This window comes from Palaemon carinicauda, chromosome 18, assembly GCF_036898095.1.
Source record: "Palaemon carinicauda isolate YSFRI2023 chromosome 18, ASM3689809v2, whole genome shotgun sequence".
Taxonomy (NCBI): Eukaryota; Metazoa; Arthropoda; class Malacostraca; order Decapoda; family Palaemonidae; genus Palaemon; species Palaemon carinicauda.
In genome coordinates this window covers 34,088,635-34,112,663 of record NC_090742.1, presented here as the reverse complement: position 1 = coordinate 34,112,663, position 24,029 = coordinate 34,088,635, and the positions used below count along the sequence as shown (strand labels likewise).

Sequence of the window (24,029 nt, the reverse complement as noted above, 5' to 3'; positions counted from 1 at the left end):
TCAAGATGGCAATAAAATGCGAGAGATAACAAATGACATATCTCCTTGGAGGTATAATATGATGCCCCGAAAATGGGAGACGTCTCTTTGTCGTCTCCGTATTGGTCACACTCGGTTGACACACGAGTTTCTGCTGAACGGCCAACACCAACCGTATTGTGACGACTGTTTAGTACCTCTAACAGTAAGGGATTTGTTGACCGAATGCCCCAATTATAACAACTTGCGGAATAGATATTTGTTTGAGGCTCGAGGTGAGGGTGGCAGGTTCATCCTCGCCAAGATTCTTGGAAATGATGTGTCCTACCATGCAAGTGGCATTTTTAGATTTATTTCAGAAGCAAGTCTTCTGAAAAATATTTAATTTTTATGACATTCAACTTTTATGATTTTAATTGAATACTCTTTTATTTTTTAATTTATTTTTTATTTTTGTATACATAAGTTAAATGTTACCGGCGTCAATGACCTCAGATGTCAGGATGCCTGAAAACTTTAAATCAATCAATCATCCATTCATTCAGGTCTGATCTGTGGTGGGAATGGGCTCATCCAGCCAATGGTGCCACCTTATGAGGGCCAACACCTTTCGATAAGAGATGTCATCGGATGAGCACTATCTTCCCTCAACCAGGGCCTCCGTCACCAGTCCCTCCGCACGAGTATCATCGGTGGGGGGGGGGGTAACATTGGACGGGCCTGCCTGTGTCACGGGCGGACCCGCAGAGGCGAAGGTATCCGTCATGGGATTACCTTGCCCTGCGGGGTTTCTCGCATCTGTGGGGATATCCCTGGCCGTAGGGCGCCCTTGGAGCCCGTGGCTGGCGCTACGCCTTCTACCTGATGGGGCGCCTCCCTCCGCAGAGTAGATGCAGCGGAGGCCTTCGTCGACTTAGGCGCATCATGGGGAACTTGGATAGATCTCCCTTGGTGGGGTTCTGGTCCGTAGGAGGAGAATGCGGGGCGAGACGGTGAGGACAAGGCTCTAGGGAGCCACCCGGAAGCGGCCGCGGCTGTGGTGACCTTAAACAGCTCGCTCCGGGGCACCGTGATGTTCACCCAATCCCTCGACTTACTCTTAGCCTTCTTCTTAGATGGTCTGGACTCCTCCTTATTCTGTCTTGAACGGGAGCGGGACTTCTTTTTTTTCCGGGACCTCTCGCGTTTCCTCCTTGAGGACTTGTTTTCGTCCTCCGATGACGATGAATCTGCGGATGAGGAAGACAACGAGGAGGAGAGAGAATCAGCTGAACCACCTGAGACGTCCAATTCCGCAGGGGGACTCCATGACGAATTTCTGGTGCCGCAGGCTGCAGCAAGACTGGCGGGAGCATTGCCGAGGGCGCCGGGGGGGACCAAGGGACCTTCTTCCGGGCGAGCCAATGGTCAAACTCTTCTTCTAGCCTGAAGGGTGACCTGCAGGGTGTTCTAGGGAGATCCCAAATGGCGGGGTTCGAATTCGACGAATGACCTTTCTCGGCATCCCTCCCGGCAGCTGAAGTACCTGAAACACATACCCAAGATGCAGGGGAAGAGGTAGTACCCGACTTCCCCCACATAGGGTCTTCAGTAGAGACGGGCCCTGCGGGCACCAGGACCTTGTCTCCCACACACACTCACGCACCTCCCTAAGGCCCCACACACACTCACACACCTCCCTAAGGCCCCACACATGCCTGTATCACATGAGCAGCTTCCCCCACAGGTAATTCAGACTCCTGGGGAAGGACAATGGGCCGCTTCCCCGCAACGGACTTACCTCGTCCCCTACTCTGGGTAGGGGAAGATGGAAGGGAGCCACGTTCCGACGAGGCATCTGGAGACACCTAAGCAGAAGACGCGTTAGCTTTCTTGGGCGATTTCTTGGCCGACTTCTTCTTCCTTGTCCCATAAAGGACCCACTGGATTTCGCCCCAGGACTCGCACTCCGAACACGTGGCGGTAGGGGAGCATACCTTGCCCCTACATGACGAACAGCGCGAGTGTGGGTCAACCTCGGGCTTCGAAGGGAAAGCCCCACAAGACTTGCTGGCCACAGGCCCAGGGCAACGGCGGGGATGCTCCATAATGAAACACTAACACACCAAGAGACACAGGGAGACAGAGGAAAGGGGTAAGGATACGGACACAGGTACCACGTGGTGTACACAAAGGATCGCACTGGGTAAGAGAGAGCGCGGCGAGATGTGAATCACGTCGCGACCAGAAACTTACTGTGCACGACCTGAGCTAGCACGCTCTCCGACCCTGGGTCGCCTCAGGGCGCATATCACTCCGCCTGAGGTCAACCATAGAAAATGGGAATGGGGGTAAACTACACAAAATTCTGGTCGGTTGGGAAAGAGTTACCAGAAACTCCTAAGAAAGTAGTTCTAGGTAAGTACTGTGTTGGAACAAATATACATTGAAGGTCAACGTATCCCATGTGTAAGTGAAGCTAAATTTTTAGGTTTCATATTTGATTGTAGGCTTACATGGGTGTCTCACTTAAAAGCATTAAAAGCTAAATGTCTTGAGGCTCTGAATCTTTTAAAAATATTTTCCCATACATCATGGGGGGCAGACCGCAATACTATTTTAAAATTATACAAGGCCTTGATTTTTTCCAAAATTAGTTATGGTTGTGAGTTATATTCTTCAGCCACCCCAAGCCGGTTAAAAATATTAGACTCGATACATCATGCAGGTATTAGATTATCTACTGGAGCTTTTAAAACATCGCCTATCCCAAGTCTCCTTGTTGATGCTGGAGAGTTACCTCTAGACCTTTACCAAAAGTTTTCTATTGTTCGGTATCGGTTTGGATTGCAATAGGTTGCAAAGACTCCCAAACTCTTTAGCCTTTCAGACTGCAAGCCTTGTAAGACACACATCATACTTTGAGTTGCACCCAAAATATCCTCAACCTTATGCCTTTCGGGTGAAGCAATTATTAAACAGTCTGAATATAATTAGAAATAAGGTGCTTCCATTTAAGGTATCATCAGCGCCTCCATGGAAATTACCAGAGGTATCTTTTTGTAAATATTTTATTGGAGTTAAGAAGAATATGACTGACTTAGAGTCCAGGTCTTTTTATGGAACATGTTGCAGAACATAGGGGATTGACTCTTATATATATACCAATGGCTCCAAATCTGATGCTGGCGTTGGATTTGGAGTACATAGTAATGGTTTTAATTGTAGAGGTGCACTTCCTCTAACAGCTTCCATATTTACTGCTGAACTGTATGGCTTACTAACCACTATTGAGGAAATAGTGTTGGAGAAGTAGGGTAATTTTACCATTAGTGATGCAAGGAGTGTCCTTCAAGCTTTAGAAGTTTTTAATTCTAGTAACATTCTAGTTTTAAAGGTTTTAGAATGGCTTTTTATTATTGGTCGGAGAGGTATAATGGTTCAATTTTTTTGGGTTCCAGCACATGTAGGAGTTTCTGGGAATGAGAAAGCAGATTTACTGGTGAAGAATGCTGCATCTGAGTTGCTACCTAGAAGGTATCCTATTCCCTTTAATGATTTCTACCTAATTAGCAACAGCACTGGGATAGTCTAGATGGCAATAAAATGAGAGGAGTAACAAATATCATATCTCCTTGGAGATATAACATGATGCCCTGAAAGTGGGAGACGTCTCTGTTGTCTCCGCATTGGTCACATACGGTTGACACACGAATTTCTTCTGAAGGGCCAACACCAACCGTGTTGCAATGTTTGGTACCTTTAACAGTGAGGCATTTGTTGACTGAATGCCCCAATTGTAATAACTTTAGAAATAAATATCTGTTTGAGGCTCGAGGTGAGGATGGCAGGTTCATCCTGGCCAAGATCCTTGGACATTATGTGTCAAACAATGCTAGTGGTATTTTTAAATTGATATCAGAAGCAAGTCTTCTTAATGCTATTTAACTATTATAACATATTTACTTCTAATGGCATTTTTAAGTTTATATCAGAAGCAGGTCTTCTTAATGCTATTTAACTTTTATAACACAATTACTTCTCTGGTTTTGAATATTCTTTTAATCTTTATTTATAATAAACGATATCGGCGTCAATGACCTTCGATGTCAGGATGCCAGAGAACTTCAAATCAATCATTCAATCAATCTCTACTAATCCTATCATTACCTCAATACATTTGTGGATAATCAAGCTTTGGGGTATAAAAGTAAGCATTAGCAGCGTAGAGATTAGCTTGAAAGGTAAAATCCAAAACCTATAATATATAATCAAATGAGTGACATATACATACCTTCAATATTATATGGCCCACATAACAGCAGTCAAAACTAGCTTATTACATGGAAAGAAACAAATTTAAAGCCTTTGCTCACTAACAACTTTGTATGGTATTAAATTCTAGCTATGAACTCCATTTGTGCACTTTGAAATTGTTAAACAATTATCCCATGGTTGACTAGTGTCTTATAAAACATTCTTGAATTTTATACAACTGAGGTTACTTATTAAGTGAACTTTTTCTTTAGTAATGCTTTTTCCTAATAATGTGGTAACTGCATTTAGTATAAATATATTTTGTTTAAACAATAGTTATTGCAGTGCCTACTTTCTTTTTAAGAGTTTTTATTGCAAATTTCATATTCTTATTTAAGTATTTAATGTATTGACTAGATTTCAGTGTATGGACAAATGTCAGCTTTAATTTGCATATCTACTCTAGTTCGATAATATGTTAGTGCAAAATATATTCACCTAAATCTAACAACAGATTAATTAGGTAATCTTTCTCTAGTACCCTTAGTTTTATTGAATATCTTTAAACCATGAAAAAAAACACCAAATAAAACTTAACAATCTAGAGAGGGGCACATCAACGTTGTTCCAAAGTGACAGTGTGAAGACAATGATATGACATGCACAGCTTGTTATTGTAGTAGACGCTGTTAGTCTCGTTGTTTACTAGAGGCATTGTTATAGTGTAAGGAAAGAAAATGTGAATTTTTTTTAATTTTTAAGGATTACATTGACATAACCAAGCTTATGGAGACTTGAAGCAATATGAACATCAAAGGAGGTTCATAATAATAATACTGAAATACAGTACCAAATAACATAAAGATGAAAAGCATATATCTCAAAGAAAAGTAATAACTGATTGCCTAGTAGTAAAGCATGTGGCTTGTTAATATTAACAGAAATAAAATAGAGCATAGGAAGACTAGAAACACAAATAGCAATTACATTTGTAATAAAAATCATGGCAAGTGTAAAATGGTAGAATAAAGTTTATATATTCAGAGTTAATTTTAAAATGAAATAACTATTCTCCTGAATATTATCTACTTGGAAATAATTACTAACAGAAAGATAAAAGCTTGAAAAAATAAAATCATGGCAAAATGAAAGCAGCTCAAATTATGATAAATTTTTCAACTTATCTATGGACTAAAATAAAGATCATACTTATATAAAAACTGACAAATGTTATCATAATGACCTTAGGTTGTATTCTTTTCTTAACTAAAGTAAATTTCAATTCTACCCTAGGGAAGGAAAAGCATAGAAATTCAAAACAATGCAATGTAAAAGGATATTGATTAGCACTTTTAATTCTGCCAAACAAAATCATCTGGAGGAATTAGTGCTAGTAATGAAAACTGGACTGACAAAAGAACCAATAAGTTTCCTGTCTTAGATGCACAGTATGGCTATTCTAAGACCAAGAATCAGTAATGAGTTTGTTGTGATTCTGAAATTCTCCAATTTAAAAATTCTAATACCATATCAAAAGGCTAATAAAACAATGAGAGAAAAACCCTTCTCAACATCATATAATTTTGAAGTACTAATTTATCCCGAGCTCTTATAGTATATCTACAACTGTTCATGTGTGGTGAAGTTTCTGTATCTTAAAAAATAGTAAAATTTAATATAACTGTGTCAAACCTACCCAAGAAAATAGCACCTATTGGTGAATTTATAACACCACACTGTTACTTATTTGTCATCAGTAATACAGTAATAGGTATTTGATGATTATGTTATAGCGAGAAACCCCCTTCCCATGAAAATAGGTGAAAACTTGAAATGATTACAAAATTTCTTTCAGTATGTCTCAATAAAATTGATATACTTTCCTTATGGCTACATAGCTTTTGTTAGCTCAGTGAATAATACAATACCTCACAGAATTGTATCATACACCCATCTACACTCGGTCATACACCAACTTACAAAAAGAAAACTAGTAAGTAAAATTATGGAAACCATATACACTGTACAGTAAAAATCAAATTTGTATATCTCAAAATGGTTTAAAAATTTCAACAATAAAATATTCCTTAATGCTACTTTATGAAGGCATACCTAAGTTTTATTCACATTTAGATCCATACAACTTTGTCTAATAAAATAGCATCAGTCAATTTCACTGGCATTGAAAATATTATATACAGAGGAAAGTGAGCTTTCAACATTGAATTACAACTGTTCAGTATCAACCAAACCATATCACAGATCATGTAGAATCTGCATAAAAAATAAGATACAGTAGAATACACTGCAATCAGGTAGTTAATTACGAGTGTTCTTCAGACATCAAGAACTTCACTGTTTGCTTCACACTGCTGTATGTTGTTTGTCAAATGAACACCTGTAAGATATCGACAAGAAAATAATTAACATTTTCAAAACAGAAAAAATATTCATGGCAGAATGGTTTACTAGGTGATAAAATCAATAGAGTATCAAATTGTTTATACAAATACTTGAATATCTTTTTTGCAAAACATCATAACAAGTATGCTGATGGTAGTCCCCTTTTTCCTAATTTGCAGTTACGCTTTTGCTAGGGCCTTGGAGTATGTGATACCCTTCATACAATTCATAGTACTGCACAGAAATCTTGATTGTGGTCAGGAAGTTTGTATGATTGGCCTTGATTTTAGTGCTTCCTTTAACCATGTTAATCGTTAGGACCTTGTTTACAAACTCATTCATACAGATGGGGATAGGTGGGTCTTTTCTTGACATCAATATTGAATTAATAAGCAAATAATTATAGATAGTTGTGATATCTGATGTTATAAGTGTTCTTGACCCCGTACTTTTCTTAATATACATGCATATGTGGTTTGGCTAGAACACAAGCTTATTGCATATGCAGACAATGTTACTCTTTGTATTGATTCAATCTCCTGAATGTAGACCTATGGTTGCAGAACCCCTTAATTAGATCTAGCTAAAATTATTGCATGGTGCAAATTATAGGGCATGAAGTTGAACCCTAATAAAACTCAAAGTATGATTGTAAGTAGGTCGAGGACAATGGATCATCAACATCCAGTTCTTTGCATTGATGAGGTTTCTTCAATTATATAAAACTCATTTAAAATTCTAGGTGTAATTCTTCATTGCAAATTCACTTTTGAGAAACTTTTTTTTCTTAATTTGTTAAAAAAAAAAAAAAAAAAAAATGGATTACAGGTATTGAGAAAGTCTTAAGATATTTAGTGGTTGGTATGTCTATCCATAATTAATGTTTGTTCCTTAACTGAATACAAATCACGCTATAGGTATTTACATGGGGTTAATTACTTCGGCGCAGCCGATGACGAGCCATAAAGGTTTAACGAGGGTTTCCTACCCCACCGCTAGTTGGCAGGGGGGGGGGGGGGGGTTAGCTTGCTACCCTCCACCCTCACACACACCGGTGATTCGGCCACTTTACTTTTGGCTCGGAGAGACGACAGACCTGTCAGCGCTCTTCTCTCTTTTGACTGCCATAATTTTTGTTTGCTTTTTCTTGCAGTGTTTGTGTGTGAAGTTGGCCTCTATTATCATCATGTGCACTTGCCCTGGTCTTCCCGGCCGCCCTTGTGGAACCTTTATGTCGGCCGTGGAAACGGATCCGCACTCCTTATGCCCTCAGTGTAGGGGCCAACGGTGTGATAGTGCTAATTTGTGTATTGAATGTAGGGAGTGGTCTACCTCCCAGTGGGAGAGGTTTGCCCGGCGACGTAAGAAGAAGGCTAAACGGGATTGTTTTCCTCCTCCCGAAAGTTCTCGGGAGAGAGAAAATCCTAGGTCGTCTTCTCCCGCTGCCCATTCCTTCTCCGAAGCTCCCACTCGGGCGGCCTCTTCCGAGAGGCCGACGAATGGTAGCGTAGACCATAATGTTGATATTGTTGACCGATCCCGTGGTAAGGGAGAGGCCGCTGCCTACCATAGCGAGGCGGCTGCCCCTCCCCCCTCGGAGGAGGTTGTTATGTCTAACAAGGATCTTTTTCAGCTTTGGGCTACCTTGGGGCTACAGGGTTCGCCCTCCAAGGAAGCCCTGTTTGACATGGTCAAACGGGGTGTGGCCGCCGAACTTTTTCAGCTTTGGGCTTCCTTGGGGCTACAGGGTTCGCCCTCCAAGGAAGCCCTGTTTGACATGGTCAAACGGGGTGTGGCCGCCGAACAATCGTCGACTACAGCGGAAATAGATCCTCTGTCTGTGGTTGAAGTAGTTGTTTCGGAAACATCCCATGCACCTCCTCTAATAGCTTCCATATTTACTGCTGAACTGTATGGCATACTAACCGCTATTGAGAAAATAGCGTTGGAAAAGAAGAGTAATTCTACAATTTTTAGAGATGCAAGGAGTGTTTTTCAAGCTTTAGAAGTTTTTATTTCTAGTAACCCTCTAGTTTTAAAGATTTTAGAATGGCTTTTTATTATTGGACAGAGAGGTATAATGGTTTGATTTTGTTGGGTTCAAACACATGTAGGTGTGTCTGGGAATGAGAAAGCAGATTTACTGGTGAAGAATGTGGCATCCGAGTTGATACCAAGAAGGTATCCGATTCCCTATAATGATATCCTACCTAACATCAAGAAATTTATTTTTAATAATTGGCAACAGCACTGAAATAGTCAAGATGGCAATAAAATGAGAGAAATAACAAATGTCATATCTCCTTGGAGGTAGGACATGATGCCCCGAAAATGAGAGAAGACTCTCTGTCGTCTTCGTATTGGTCACACTGTTGACACTCGAGTTTCTGCTGAAGGGCTAACACCAACCGGTATTGTGATGACTGTTTAGTACCTTTAACAGTGAGGCATTTGTTGACCGAATGCCCTTATTATATAATAACTTAATAGATAACCAAGAACGAAAAATAACGACCACGTAACAAATAAACAAGGATATAGTCTAATTCGAGCCTTCCTGAGGCTAGTACAAAACTAACAGACTAAATCGCTATTCTTCGTAGGTCCAAATTGGCCTTGCAAGCAAATAAATACCCTAGTATAAACTAATGATAATTAATGATAATACCAATGGTCATAAAACATAAGTGATATAACCTAGATGACAGAGTACCAGATGGGCAATAATAACTTGAAAATTTACCGAAGCGAACATAACCCAAAATGGCTGCCGATACCTCGGCAGGACGATAGCTTCCAAAACTAAAGACCACCTTAGTGGAAACAGAACAAAAGCCCGGTACTGCAATAAGCTGCCAAAACAAACTATGGTACTTAACATTGGTAAGGGTGAAGTAGCAACGTCAGTTATGTCGAAATAACAAGAAACTCTTCGAAAAACACTGCAAAACCAATCTCAACTTGCTCGTAAGTCCAAATTCAGAAGGATGACCTGGTGAGCGCGAGTGGTGGGTGTCGGTAGGGTAACCCAACTGTATTCTCTAGGGCCTGTCATGGCCCTCCCCCTTTGATGAAGGGATTATCTAAATGGAAGACAGCCTGTGAATAGTGTTTTACAAACGCCCTTGTTAGATATACGACACCAACAAGGTGCTCGTGCGAGGGTTGTAACCTCTGCATTCCATGCTTTTATCTTTCTCTAGTATATTTGGAAGATTTATATTAGGAAAGAAGGACTTTCACCGGGCGTCACAGGTCTCTCCCCAGAAATAGATTTTTCCTTCGTCAAAATCCCTTAATAGATATCTGTTTGAGGCTCAAGGTGAGGATGGCAGGTTCATCCTTGCCAAGATTCTTGGACATGATGTGTCCTACTATGCGAGCGGCATTTTTAGATTTATTTCAGGAGCAGGTCTACTGAAAACTATTTAACTTCTATAATGACATTCAACTTTTATGGTTTTAATTGAATATTCTGTTAATTTTTATATAAAATAAATGATATTGCCGTCAATTACCTTAGATGTCAGGATGCCTCAAAACTTTTAAATCAATCTATCATCGACCAGTTCAAGTTCATCAGAGTGCTGTACAGTTTATCTTCCACCGAACACCACCCCCTATCCTCCAACCCATGGACCAGCAAGTCATCTCTAATTTTAAGAAGTTCTACACCAAGCACTTATTCAAGCAGTGCTTTAATGTCATGCAAAGCACCAACTTAACTTAGCGTGAATTTTGGAGGAGCCATTTCAATATCGTGCACTGCTTGAAGATCATAGATCAGGCTTGGGAGGAAGTAACTCAACGGACACTGAATTCAGCTTGAAAGAAAGCTTTGGCCTGATGCCGTTTCTCCCAGAGATTTTGAAGGTTTTGGCCCCGAGCCTGAACCTGTGCTTGCCATAGAGGAAGACGTAGAAGAGATTGTATCCCTTGGCCAGTCCATGGGTCTGGAGGTTGATGAAGATATTACCTAACTCGTTGAAGAGCATCATGAAGAGCTCACCACCGAGGAACTTGAGGAGCTGCATGCCATGCAGAATGATGAGTTCCAAGTGCAGTTGAGTGAGTCAGAGGACATTGAAAAGGTAGAGCACATCTTAAGTTCGGCTAAAAATAAAAGATGCCAGCACATCATCAACACGTAGTTGATTTAATTGATAAGTACCACCCTCAAAAACTTCAGATATGCTGTGTAGTTTTGCAATTTGATGGTGTCTGCTTAACCCATTTCAGGAAAATTCTGAAAAGCCGTACCAAGCAACTTTCTCTCGATAGATTCTTTAAAAAACCTACGAAGCGGTCTAGTGATTGTGATGAAGAGAAAGAGGAAAAGAAAACTAAGATTGAGGAAAAGAAAACTAAGATTGGATTGAGTGAAAGTGATGAAAATCAAAAAGAAAAAACATGTAAAATATAAAAATGAAAATTTTTTTTTAGCTAAAAGTTAGGTTAAAGTTCATGTAGTGTAAGTTACAGTAAGTTATTGTGGTCACCATCTATACCTCTTTGACGACTGTCCGTCTCCTGTGTAGCAAAGCCTACTCCTGCGTTGGCCTGTCTCTAAGGTAAAGTGACAATAAAAACCCCTTTTTTATTTATCTATAATTATTCTTTTTTACTTCTCATATATAATGCATTCGTATTATTGTTACGTGTAATTATGTGTAGTAATTTATTACAGAGTTAACATTAACATAGGTTTTTGGGCTGTAGAACGAATTATACAATTTACAGTGTATTCTTATGGGAATGTTCGCTTCAACATATGATTTTTTTTACATACGCACCATGTCCCGGAACTAATTACGATCGTATGTAGAGGTTCCATTGTAGTTCCTTAAATTGAGAAGAATAGTAATGTGAAGCAACACGTCAGAGGTGTCTATTGAAAAAAAAAAAAAAAAAATTATCACGCCTATAAATATCTTGGGTGGTTCCATCTAAAACTTTTTGAGACTCAAAACATCAAAGACCTGGTCTCTAACCCCTTGAATATTTTGGGATAAGGGAATAACCTGTAGCAAAACCTTAAAAGCACAGTTCAACAAGAATGTTCACAATTTCCAGTTTCAAAATCGGAGCCTGACTTCTTGGATAAGAGGGGTTTGGAAGTTAGAGGAACCTTTGACAATAGCTAGCACCTAAGGATTGTGACAAAGGAATTTTTCAAACATGATAGAAGTAAGGAAGTCTTCTTCTTAGTGGAATTTGATCTTCAATTCAGATCAGCAACTATTTTGGAGCATCTACTAAAGCAGAATCCTGATTTTCTACCACTATTATGAAAGTAATGTCTTGACGACAATCCTAAGGAGGTCGAAAACTGAGGCTTCATCGGTAGAAACTTGCATTTAAAGATTTACTTATATTAGCAGTACAATAATGTCCTCCTCAAGGCAGGAAGTTAAATTGAAATCCAGATCAAGACTAGGCAATTAATTAGTTTTATACCAGTCTTACAGCGAGGCTTTCATACTCTTTTCAATGGTTATCTGATTCATAATACTGTCCCCAACTCGAGAAACAATGAGAATGCAGATCATAATTGCCAAGAAACAATTCCATTGAACAATCTATGCAGTACAGATGCTAACAAATCCAGAGGATGAGTTTTCAAATACACTAAAAAACCCCAACAACTTGGAGGAAACAGACTAAAAAGAAAAAGATTCTCTAATGGGTTCCAACTTCACTTCTTGTCATTAGCTACTAGATTGCCTCATTTATTTACTTGGGGAATGGGTCTTCTGAAAGAAATTTTTTTTTTTTCATTTCAGGGGTAAATAAAACTAAGCTTCCACAGAAGAAAAATATGAACACTAAGGGAGGTTTATCTATTAGTCACTTGTGTGCAAATTGTAATCACGTGGAACAAGCTGTAAGGTCAGATACTTCACTAACAAAGTAATATAATGCCATGATATGAAGAAAAGAATTAACATTTTGTAAGTAGAGGTACAAAGTAAATATAAAGTTTCAAGCTTACCAGTAAGATGCAGTACTGTACTACAGTAAAATGTAGCAAGTATTAATCAATTGAGTGTGGTAATAGTGATAGAATATTTCATAAATACTGTGCATACTTTAAAACTCCTATTAATTTGAGGCTTTAAAGAAAAAATATAAAGGCATGCATACTAGGTTAAAAATTTTAAAAAAATACAGTACTGTACATGCAATTACAAAAGTTTGTGTAAATTAGCTTGACATAAACTTTAGAAAAAAATTGCTTTATAGGAAAAATTACAAAGCAATTTTCTACAACTTATGCAATCGTGAAAATATATAAGAAAATACAATTGATTCTATGAATGGTTTGCTAGAGATACATTCAAGTACATGAAGTACGTTTAAATGTACCATACTATATTCGTACCCATACTGAAAAAAAATTTTCTTTCCAATTTAAAAGTTATCTTATAATTCATCTATAAAAATGGAATTTGAGCAAAGCGAAAAATCTATTTTTGGGTGATATGGCCATGTTGTCCTGATGGAAGATTCCTTTAGGCAGCTTTCCAAGGGATATTTGGCTACAGTAATACTCCCAGAGAATTGACCATAGGTCTCCGGAATTCTAACTCCTGGCTCGAGTATCCTTAATATAACTTAAGGATATCGCATAATATCAGGGAACGTATTTCTTGATACGTCGCATAGCAATCTTCAACCCAAATAGAGTTTTCGCTTTGAGGGGGAAGAGTGGCGGAAATGAAGGGGAGCGGTTATCAAGGTTACCCGGCAGATCCCCTCCCAGTACCACCCCGGCGAACTATTCCTTGTTGAAATTAAGCATGGATAGCTGCAGATAGAGTAGTTTTAGGTGGGAACTTGTTACATAGATGTATACTCCTTTTTTGAAAGGAGGGAGGGTCCATTAGGACGACATGGCCATATCACCCAAAAATAGATTTTTCGCTGTACTCAAAATCCATTTTTTGGGGGGGCTCAGCCATGTCTTCCAGATGGAAGTTTGCCAGAGAATTACTATTAAGTACTATATCTGTGGGTTTGTATAAGTGTCTTTACCTTGACTCAGATTCCTATATGGTCTCCCAGACCAAATGTATATATGACATTACCGTTATTTGTCATATCCACTGAGTTTGGAACTAACTTGGGGCTTCCTGCCCCCCCTGCAGGGTATAATTAGATACCGACTATAAAGCGCCAAGGTTGTATTCGTAGGAGCAAGGTGAAACTTTAGTTATTTACCAGGTTGTTCTTACAGAGGTACATTATCAAGTATTTTTATTTCTAGGAAAATAAAAGACTTCTGGAAAATTCATTGGGTTTCATATAGGGCGAATAAGACGCAAATACATTTCATGTATTTATTTGTATAGACAAAAATAAATACAACAACGAATGTATCATAAATAGAATCTTTTACATAATCAACATGAATAAATATATATATTTGTAACCTGTAAGGGAAGAAATATATTAAAACACAGGTGCCACTCATTACTGTGAAATTATCAAATTGATTTCACTTAGATGTTGGATATGTTTTAACACTGTACAAATTTTCACACGGCACTGGTGTTATTGGTTAGATTCTATACCTATATGAAACAATTCAAGAATCACCATAGTGATTCTCATTAAAAGGTGTGTTACACTCAAAGATGCTAATACCTGTTCACCCTTTACACTGTTAAGTCCCAAAGAGTTCACTGTTCATCGCAGCACTAGACAACAGGTTTTATAACACTACCTGCCGCCACAAAGTGTTTTATTTCATGCACTTGCTTTGCGTAATGTTTCTAAAAGACTCTAGAGGATTTCCAACCCGTATATTAGCGAAGTCTATCAAAATCCATTTGCTGAAAGAAGTTGAGCATGGAAGCAATTTTCCTAGGATCGTGACCTGCGGGTGTACTGTCAGGATCCGCTCTGCGAATAAAGTAGGTTAGTTTTGCTCTCAGTTGTTTTAGGGATAAGTTTGATCCTGAGGTTTTGCCTATGAAGAGCTGTCCTTCCTTGAAGTCTGAAGTTCTTCGAAGATAGACCTTAAGACACTCTTCCTTCAGAGGGCAGATTCTCCAATGACCCCACCTCTTGGTGGGAAGCTCGTTTTTGGCGAGAAAGGTAGGATCGGGAAAAAGATTCAGTCTCCCTCTTCTGTTAACTGAATATGGCCCTCATTTCTAGATAGGGCCACTATTTCACTAACTCTAGCCCCTGAGGCTGTGGCGAACAAGAATATCACTTTCTGTGTTAGATCCTTTAGGGAACAATCTTCGTTGTTCAAGTTAGAAGCATAGTGCAAGACTTTGTCTAAGGACTATATGGGCTTTGGACGGGTTGCTGGTTAAAGTCTTAGCGCATGCTTTTGGAATCTTATTGAAGATTTCGTTCGACAGGTTCACCTGGAAGGCGTAGAGAAGAGGTCTAGTCAAAGCTGACTTACACGTAGTTATCGTGGTGGAGGCTAGGCCTTGCTCATGAAGGTGAATGAAGAAGGACAGGCAGAAGTCTATCGAGATTTCTGCCGGCCTGTGTGCTTTGATAAATGAGACCCACTTCTTCCAAGACGATTCATATTGTCTTCTGGTTGACTTTGTCTTGTATTCTTCTATAAAGTCGATGTTGTCTTTTGAGATCCTGAACCTTTTCTTGGCTGCTAAGGCGAGAAAATCATGAGATGCATGTTTTGGGTTCTCAATGATGAAGCGTAGACAGTCGACTTCTGAACCAGTTGGGATAAAACTGGGTTTGGTAGAGGAAACAGCCTCAGCCTCAGTTCTTTCACTAGAGAGAACCAATTGCTCTTGGGCCATTTCGGGGCCACTACTGCTGCTGTCCCTTTGAAGACTCTCAGTTTGTTGAGGACCTTCAACAGGAGATTGGTTGCGGGGAACAGATAGATATCTGTTCCAATCGAGGGACATGGCGTCCATCGCTTCTGCCCGAGGGTCCTCGTATGGGGCTACATATCAAGGTAGTTTCTTGTTGCTCGTTGCGAAGAGGTCGATCTGCAGTTCTGGGACTTTTTCCAAGATGAAGGAGAATGAGTCTGCATCTAGGGACCATTCTGACTCTATTGGCTTTCGCCTGGATAGAGCGTCCGCCGTCACATTGTGGAACCCTTGTAGATGAACTTCTGATAAGTGCCATCTTTTCTTTCTTGCCAAGCGAAAGATGGCCAACAATCACGTGATTGATGTAGGGTGATCTCGAGCCTTGTCGGTTCAGACATGTCACTATCACCTCGCTGTCCAAGACCAACTTGACGTGGGCTGATCTGTGAGGGGATAGTTTCTTCAACGTCAGGAAGACTGCCATGGCTTCCAGAATGTTCATGTGCAAGGTCTTGAACTAGTGTGACCAGTTCCCTTGTACTTTCCTTTGATGGGAATGCCTCCCCATCCTGCCGTTGAGGCATCCATGTGGATGACTACTGACGGTTGAGGTGGTTGTAAGGGAATTGTCCTTGCTAGGCTCTTGACCTTCGACCACGGCCTCAGAAGCAATCGCAGCAAGGTCGGTGTCGATCTCTGTTGAGCTCTTCGAGCATTTGATGCATATCTTCTCCAGACTCTTGACACATCCTTTAGTTGTGCTCTCAGCACTGGGTCTGTTACTACTGCGAACTGGAGAGAGCCCGGTACTCTTTCCTGTTGGCGTCTTGAAATCTTGTTGGATTTCAGTAGTCTCTTGACAGAACCCGCAATCTCTCTCCTCTCCTTCGGTGGAATGGAGAGGCGGTGTGACTGCAAGTTCCAATGGATTCCCACCCATTGAAACTCTTGAGCTGGAGAGAGGCGAGACTTCTTGTAGTTGATCTTGAAGCCCAGATGGTCTAAGAACTGGATCACCTTTGTGGCTGCCTGCAGACAAGCAGTCTTGGATGCTGCCCACACCAGCCAGTCGTCCAGGTATGTTGCTACCTGAATGCCTTATATGGGTAGCTGTTGTACGACTGTGTCTGCAAGTTTTGTGAATATCCTTCGGGCTATGTTTAGTCCGAAGGGCATGGCTGTGAAGACATACTTTGTTTTCTGTAACTTGAATCCTAGGTAGGAGGAGTTGGGGCGGCTGACTGGAAGGTGTCTGTAAGCATCTGCTAGGCCTATTGAGACTGTGTATGCCCCTTTCAGTAACAGGGTCCTTATGTGTTGTAAGGTTAACATCCGGAACTTCTTGTTCTCGATGAACTTGTTGAGTGGAGACAAGTCTAGAATGACTCTGAGTTTGTCCGAGTCTTTCTTGGGAACACAAAACAGTCTTTCTTCAATAAGGGGGTGGAGTGTTAGAAGAATTGAGGAAAGGAAGGTGGAGTTCTGTTCCATTTCCACCCTAGTCCATTCCTGATTAGGCTGTGGGCCCAGGGATCATAGGTCCAACGATCCCGAAAGTGGTAGAGTCTTCCTCCTACCTGAAGCATCTCATTGCTTAGATGATCCGGAGGGTTTCTTACACTGACCACGTCCTCCTCTACCCTTTGATGGGTTTCTTGAGAAACCTCTCCTAGATCCTCTACCTTTTGGGCGAAAGGTAGTGGTGTGCCTCTCAAAGCCTGGGTTAAAGGCTAGTGAGGTGACTGGGCTACTAACTGCTGAGGCACCATCTGGAAAGTGGTTTGCAGCTGGGCAACCATTTGGGGCACTATGATCATGGTAACGGTGGGATGTTGCGCAGGTCTATGAGGCACTTGTTGCTTCTTTGTCTTCCTGTTCTTGGGTTGGGGACCAGCATCAGAGGATGATTTCCTTTCTGAAGACATGCCCCACTTTTGGAGAAGGTTCCTATTCTCCATGGCAGCTTTAGCAACTATCTCTTGGACTTCCTTTGGGAAGAGGTCCTCGCCACAGATACACTAAGTGATCAGCTTCCTGAGCTCATGCTTGACCGTTGCATTGGCAAACAGTACTCTCTACCGGCCCTCCTGGCCTTCACAAAAGCGTACATGTCTCTTACTAGTTTAGCCATGTGCATCTTGGCTAGGACAGTGTACATATCTGGGGTACTTGAAAAGCTTGCACATATATCCATGCAGTTCTGGAGAGAGAAAGAGGCAGCTAGTCTCTCTTTTGTCTCTTGTTGTCTTCGCAGAAAAAAGTCCGACAACTTTGGCAGGTTCTCGTTGAACTGCTATCCTGCGATATCTGGATCTAATTTCGAGATCGTGAAGGTAAGATGGACCTCGTTCCTGTCCTTCTCGCCTGTAGACAGGGCTAGCTATTCTCCTCTAGCGTAGGACATGGTTTGCCTGCGTCAACTGCTTTTAGTACGCAGTGGAGAGCTTTAAATGTGAAGGGAAAAGCTCGGGAGGAAGGAGCAAGGAAGGTAGGGTACCTCTTGCTCAAAGCAGCAACCTTCGAGTTCGTGTATCCTGCTTTCTTCAGGCTACTCGTTAAGAGAGCCTGTGCCTTGTCATGATCAATGACCATTACTTCCTTAGGTTCCGTCTCTTCTTTATATGCATGTTCGTTCTCCAACCTGATGAAGCACTCCGGGTAAGCCGCAAAGCTCGGCCAGAATTGGAGATCGTCGAGGGGTATGGCCCCCATCTTCTCCGAGACGTTGAGTTTCTCATTCATCATGGGCATAAACTCCGCATACCTCCAGGTGTTAGTTTCGGAGCGTTGGGGTAAGTCAGAGACTCTGGGCCACTTGTGGGAGCCGCGAGAATCAGCCGCGCGATGTACTTCCCTGACTTCCTTTCTCATCTCTTGCTATTCCTTGCGTATAGTTTCCATCATCAGCTGGATCTTGCGCCATGAACGCTTTGCTCTTGGGGACCTGCGGTTCTGGTTGAGAGGTTGATGGCACAGGTTGATATGCCGTCACAGACAGTAGAGGGTTTTCCGTCTCTGTCGATCTCTGTCGTTCTGGATTCTTCTTCCTCCTCGGGTGGCTGGGCCACCTCTTCTTCAGGATCTTGAAGGAGATCCTTTTCGGTATCCGATGACACCTCTGACATACTTTCCTGATGGATGTCCATGCCTTCCAAAGCCTTATTAATGTCAGCCTCTATCAACAGTTGTATGCAGGGAGGGTTGACCAGTACCTGAGGCACAACTGCGTCATATGTTGCCTTAGGTAACAGAAGGCTTCTGATAGTTTCGCTTGGTAGGTTAAGGTCTCGGGAGAGTTCTTCTGGAACCCTCTTTCGAAGTGTTTCCCTTGTAGTATCCCTAGACTCCGTCTTGGGATCACCAAAACCCTCGGACATCAAGGCCGAGCAGACGGTGCAACCCTAAGGGTTGCAGTACCTCAGGATTTTAGTTGCGATGGAGCAGGGGGCACGAGTCCAGCACATCTTGTGGCCACAAAAGTTCCTACTTTTGTGGTTGCAGTACATGACTGCACACTTCACCTTGGCCTCCTCCTGTAAGGAAAGAGAGAGTGAAATGAGTATGGGGTAATTTATCTAACTGATAAATCTTCACATGCATTAATAGTAATTCTTACTATTATAATTATAGCTTAGGATAGTAAGCTAGAATGGAAATAGGAAAGACACATATCTGTGTTCCCTGTCCAGGCAATTGCTGTGACCTCCCTCAATATTGATATTTTGAAATTTCCTTATTAAGAAAATATAGGGTGAAATAGCTCTAGTACTTAGAGCCGGAGTCAGTGTATACTAGCACTAAATCCCCCACAAGTGAAATATTAATAATGTAGGGCAAAATCTTGTGTTCTGATGATCTAGGATACATCCGAATGTTGAAGGAATGCTTACCTCAACATTTTGTTTAGCGGCCTCAACAATGGACTGTTAAAGGATACACAGAGTATGTTAAAAATTCATACTACTGTATGTTATATACTGTAGTTTTCTAGCTGCTATTTTGCTATACTGCAGGAATACTGGCTACTGTATAATCTTATACTTTAGTTCTGCCGATATGCTACCCCGTATTATTATAGTTTAGTATAATAATTAGGGTTGTAGGGACTACTGCTTTCTTTCCAGAATGAGGATTCAAATGGAATGGGAGAGAATACTAGCTTCCATCCAGCCACAATATTTGTTGCCGGCTACAAGGTTTGTGGATGGCAGTCCAAGGAAGGACTGAAGAATACTCAAGGATGTAATGGATCTCCCAGCAGCGGTCACAGCCGGCTCAACCTTCCCCGGAGCCTTGCTTCCGTTAGGGGAAAGGTCGAAGCGGCAATCTAGCCGCCTTTGTAGAATACCGGCCACAGGGGTCATGACGGCTAACTAAAGGACAGAAGGGGGAAGGAAAAGGGTCTTATATTTTGCTTAGAAAGAAGGCGGCAGGTATGCCTCCTGCTTTCGGCTGCAAATCAGGGAAACATAATTTCCTTGCCAGTGCTGTCTTTGGCGGCAGAGGAATAACCATTCCTTAGCCTAAGACATTGCCGGATAAGACTTGTCTTTTAGTCTGTATAAGACTTGTCTTCTAGTCCGCAAGGGAGAAAGGTGGCAGCAATCGTACTATCGCTTTCGGTTGTCGACTAGGGAAGCCAGGCTTCGTATGCCGGCAACAGTGTAACCGGCAGGGGAATGACTAATCCCCCATCGGTAGTGTTGCCGGCAACGAGACTGAATACTCTGAGTTACTGTCGTATCTCAAAGCTGGGATACTCACCGGCAAAGAGGTTGAACAGAAACACTATCTCAGTCAAGGCAGAGTACACTACTCTATGGCAAGATGAAAGATAGGGTTGGGGCACTCAGAGGGAAGGAAGGGTTTATCCTTATATCTCTAAGAGACGAGTATTGAATTATGATAGTAATTCTAGATGTTCTATCTCCAATTGAATTAATAAAACGATACGAGAGGATAAATGGGGATAACGTTACTTAAGTATACTAAAACGCGTTAGGCTAGCCTAACCCTAGCCTAACCAGAGTCGGGATATCGGCTACACCATATCACCGAGGCCCTAACGTATACTATCGAAACGTTTTAATAAAAGAGGAAATATTACATGTGTAATCTTATCTTCACTAGTATAATTTGCCTAAATATCTAGAATTCATTATAGTTACAGGAACGTCGTACTACTAACTAAATAAAGCATTTATGGTGTACGACAGCGGCTCAAAATGGCAGCTTCCGGTGATGGCTCTGCTCCACTAAACACATCTAAAATATGCTAATTTAACTGTGAGAAGGGAGGCGAAAATTATACACTGGAAAGATTAAATACTCAACTTTCCAGAGGATGAAGTTGCTGGAGATTGCACTGTAATAATCCTTGTAATAGTAACAAAAACGAGAGCAGTTGGGAGAAACACTGTGCTTAATTAGCTACTACAAAAGGAATAGTTCGCCGGGGTGGTACCGGGAGGGGATTCACCAGGTAACCTTGATAACGGGTCCCCTTCATTTTCGCCACTCTTCCCCCTCAAAGCGAAAACTCTATTCGGGGTGAAGATTGCTATGTGTCGTATCAAGAAATACGTCCCCTGATATTATGCGATATATAAGGATACTTGCGCCAGGAGTTAGAATTCTGGAGACCTATGGTCAATTCTCTGTGAGTATCACTGTAGCCAAATATCCTTTAGAAAGCTGCCTGAAGGAACTTTCCATCAGGACGACATAGCTGATCCCAAAAAAGGATAAGTAATTTATATGCATGAACACCAACAATCCAATCTAAAGAAAAATTTTTTCTTACAAATAAATATCAAGTAAATGCATGGCTAATTTCTGTGGAGTTGACTACAAAGCTCTTATACGAGTTTAAACTGGTGAATCTCTTTTAGTCTTAACCTACTCAACTAAGATTTCTGTTGGGGCCTGATGTTGCAGCTTCAGTTATTTAGGTCATTATTAACCCATCCAATATGTGCTTATGTTATACAGGACTCTCTCATGTTTCTCATATCTACAATTCTAATAATTTGGGTTTTTTTCTTTATCAAGTTTTTTTTTATGATAAAAGAATTTTATTAGTTACATGTTTCAGTTATCTGAAACCCATGCCATGATAGCTAGCTATATAAAATGTTCTGAATAGGCTACCTTGTGTACTATGCTTTAATGAGCCTTTTTTTTTTTTTTTTTTTTACAGGCTCCACTTATCATCCAACTTTGCTTCAGGTTCAAGTTTTTGTCCTTTAGGATAAGATTTATGGCTATAGGCTATATAGTCCAACACTGGGGTCTGTGAGGTCTTCAGCACATAAGGGCATCAAGGGTAAATCCCTAGTTACACTAGATGGTAAAGTTTGAAGAGACTGGACAAGGCAGAAAAAAAGCAATTAGTGGCCAAAGGAATGCTGAAAAGCCCCTGAAATAATACCTAGAGTGGTGCACTGACAACACAATCTCCCTTCATTGTTTTGTTCTTTTGGGCCTGTGATACATTCACTCATCAGGACTAAAGTTATCACCTTACAAGAGAACATAAATCTCCTCGGCTCTATATGCCTTTTGTGCTTTAGCATCTTACGTGTTTAAGGCTCTTGTGTTTTTCAGAGAGAAATGTTTAAGGCTTTTGTGTTTTTCAGAGAGAAATGCATTGTTTGCCACATTGCCTCTTACCCCCCTTGAAAATGTTATTTTCATTAGTAAAATAAATTTTTGAATATACTTACCCGATGATCATGTAGCTGTCAACTCCGTTGCCCGACAGAAATCTACGGTCGGGATACGCCAGCGATCGCTATACAGGTGGGGGTGTACTCACCAGCGCCATCTGTGGTCAGGTACTCCAGTACTTCTTGTCAACAAGACCTCAATTTTCTCCTCGGTCCACTGGTTCTCTATGGGGAGGAAGGGTGGGTCCATTAAATCATGATCATCGGGTAAGTATATTCAAAAATTTATTTTACTAATGAAAATAACATTTTTCAATATTAATCTTACCCGATGATCATGTAGCTGATTCACACCCAGGGTGGTGGGTGGAAACCAGTATACATGTTAACAAAGAAGCTAAGTATCCCGTATTTCATTTTTATTAGTTATTCAAAATAACAAATAAAATAAATAAGTACCTGGTAAGGAAGTCGACTTGAACCATTACTCTGCCTTTAATAAGTACGTCTTCCTTACTGAGCGTAGCGGTCCTCTTAGGATGCTGAACGACTCTTAGGTGCTGAAGTATAAAGGGCTGCAACCCATACTAAAGGACCTCATCACAACCTCTAACCTAGGCGCTTCTCAAGAAAGAATTGACCACCCGCCAAATCAACCAGGATGCGGAAGGCTTCTTAGCCGACCGTACAACCCAAAAACAACAATAAAAGTATTCAAGAGAAAGGTTAAAAAGGTTATGGGATTATGGGAATGTAGTGGCTGAGCCCTCACCTACTACTGCACTCGCTGCTACGAATGGTCCCAGGGTGTAGCAGTTCTCGTAAAGAGACTGGACATCTTTGAGATAGAATGATGCGAACACTGACTTGCTTCTCCAATAGGTTGCATCCATAACACTCTGCAGAGAACGGTTCTGTTTGAAGGCCACTGAAGTAGCCACAGCTCTCACTTCATGTGTCCTTACCTTCAGCAAAGCAAGGTCTTCTTCCTTCATATGAGAATGAGCTTCTCTAATCAGAAGCCTATGTAGTAAGAAACTGCGTTCTTAGACATTGGTAGCGAAGGCTTCTTAACAGCACACCATAAGGCTTCCGATTGTCCTCGTAAGGGTTTTGACCTTTTAAGATAGTACCTAAGAGCTCTGACAGGGCAAAGTACTCTCTCCAGCTCGTTACCCACCATGTTGGATAGGCTAGGGATCTCGAACGATTTAGGCCAAGGACGTGAAGGAAGCTCGTTTTTAGCCAAAAAAACCGAGCTGCAAGGAACATGTAGCCGTTTCAGATGTGAAACCTATGTTCCTGCTGAAGGCGTGGATCTCACTTACTCTTTTGGCTGTTGCAAGGCATACTAGGAAAAGAGTTTTTAATGTGAGGTCCTTGAAAGAGGCTGACTGGAGAGGTTCAAATCTTGATGACTTAAGGAACCTTAGGACCACGTCTAGATTCCAGCCTGGAGTGGACAACCGACGTTCCTTAGATGTCTCAAAAGACCTAAGGATGTCCTGTAGATCTTTGTTGGAGGAAAGATCCAAGCCTCTGTGGCGGAAAACCGCTGCCAACATACTTTTGTAACCCTTGATCGTAGGAGCTGATAGGGATCTAACGTTCCTTAGATGTAACAGGAAGTCAGCAATCTGGGTTACAGTGGTACTGGTTGAGGAAACTGCATTGGCCTTGCACCAGCTTCGGAAGACTTCCCATTTAGATTGATAGACTCTGCGAGTAGACGTCCTCCTTGCTCTGGCAATCGCTCTGGCTGCCTCCTTCGAAAAGCCTCTAGCTCTTGAGAGTCTTTCGATAGTCTGAAGGCAGTCAGACGAAGAGCGTGGAGGCTTGGGTGTACCTTCTTTACGTGAGGTTGACGCAGAAGGTCCACTCTTAGAGGGAGAGTCCTGGGAACGTCGACCAGCCATTGCAGTACCTCTGT

The 24,029-nt window shown here is 41.3% G+C and overlaps 1 protein-coding gene and 1 long non-coding RNA gene across 2 annotated transcripts in view; one reads left to right on the top strand and one right to left on the bottom strand.

Moving 5' to 3' along the window:
- Positions 1-5,770: 5,770 nt before the first annotated feature.
- The window catches only part of LOC137657252 (glycerol-3-phosphate dehydrogenase [NAD(+)], cytoplasmic-like), a 158,437-nt gene continuing 140,178 nt past the window's right edge, over positions 5,771-24,029 (bottom strand). The window contains exon 10 of the mRNA XM_068391590.1: positions 5,771-6,613. Coding sequence (XP_068247691.1) covers positions 6,580-6,613 — 34 coding nt within the window. The 3' untranslated portion in view covers positions 5,771-6,579. The remainder of the gene's footprint in view (positions 6,614-24,029) is intronic.
- Positions 7,466-22,135, top strand: LOC137657764 (uncharacterized). The gene is made up of 3 exons (XR_011047200.1): positions 7,466-12,569; positions 21,631-22,020; positions 22,053-22,135. It is a non-coding gene; the product is annotated as an uncharacterized lncRNA (long non-coding RNA).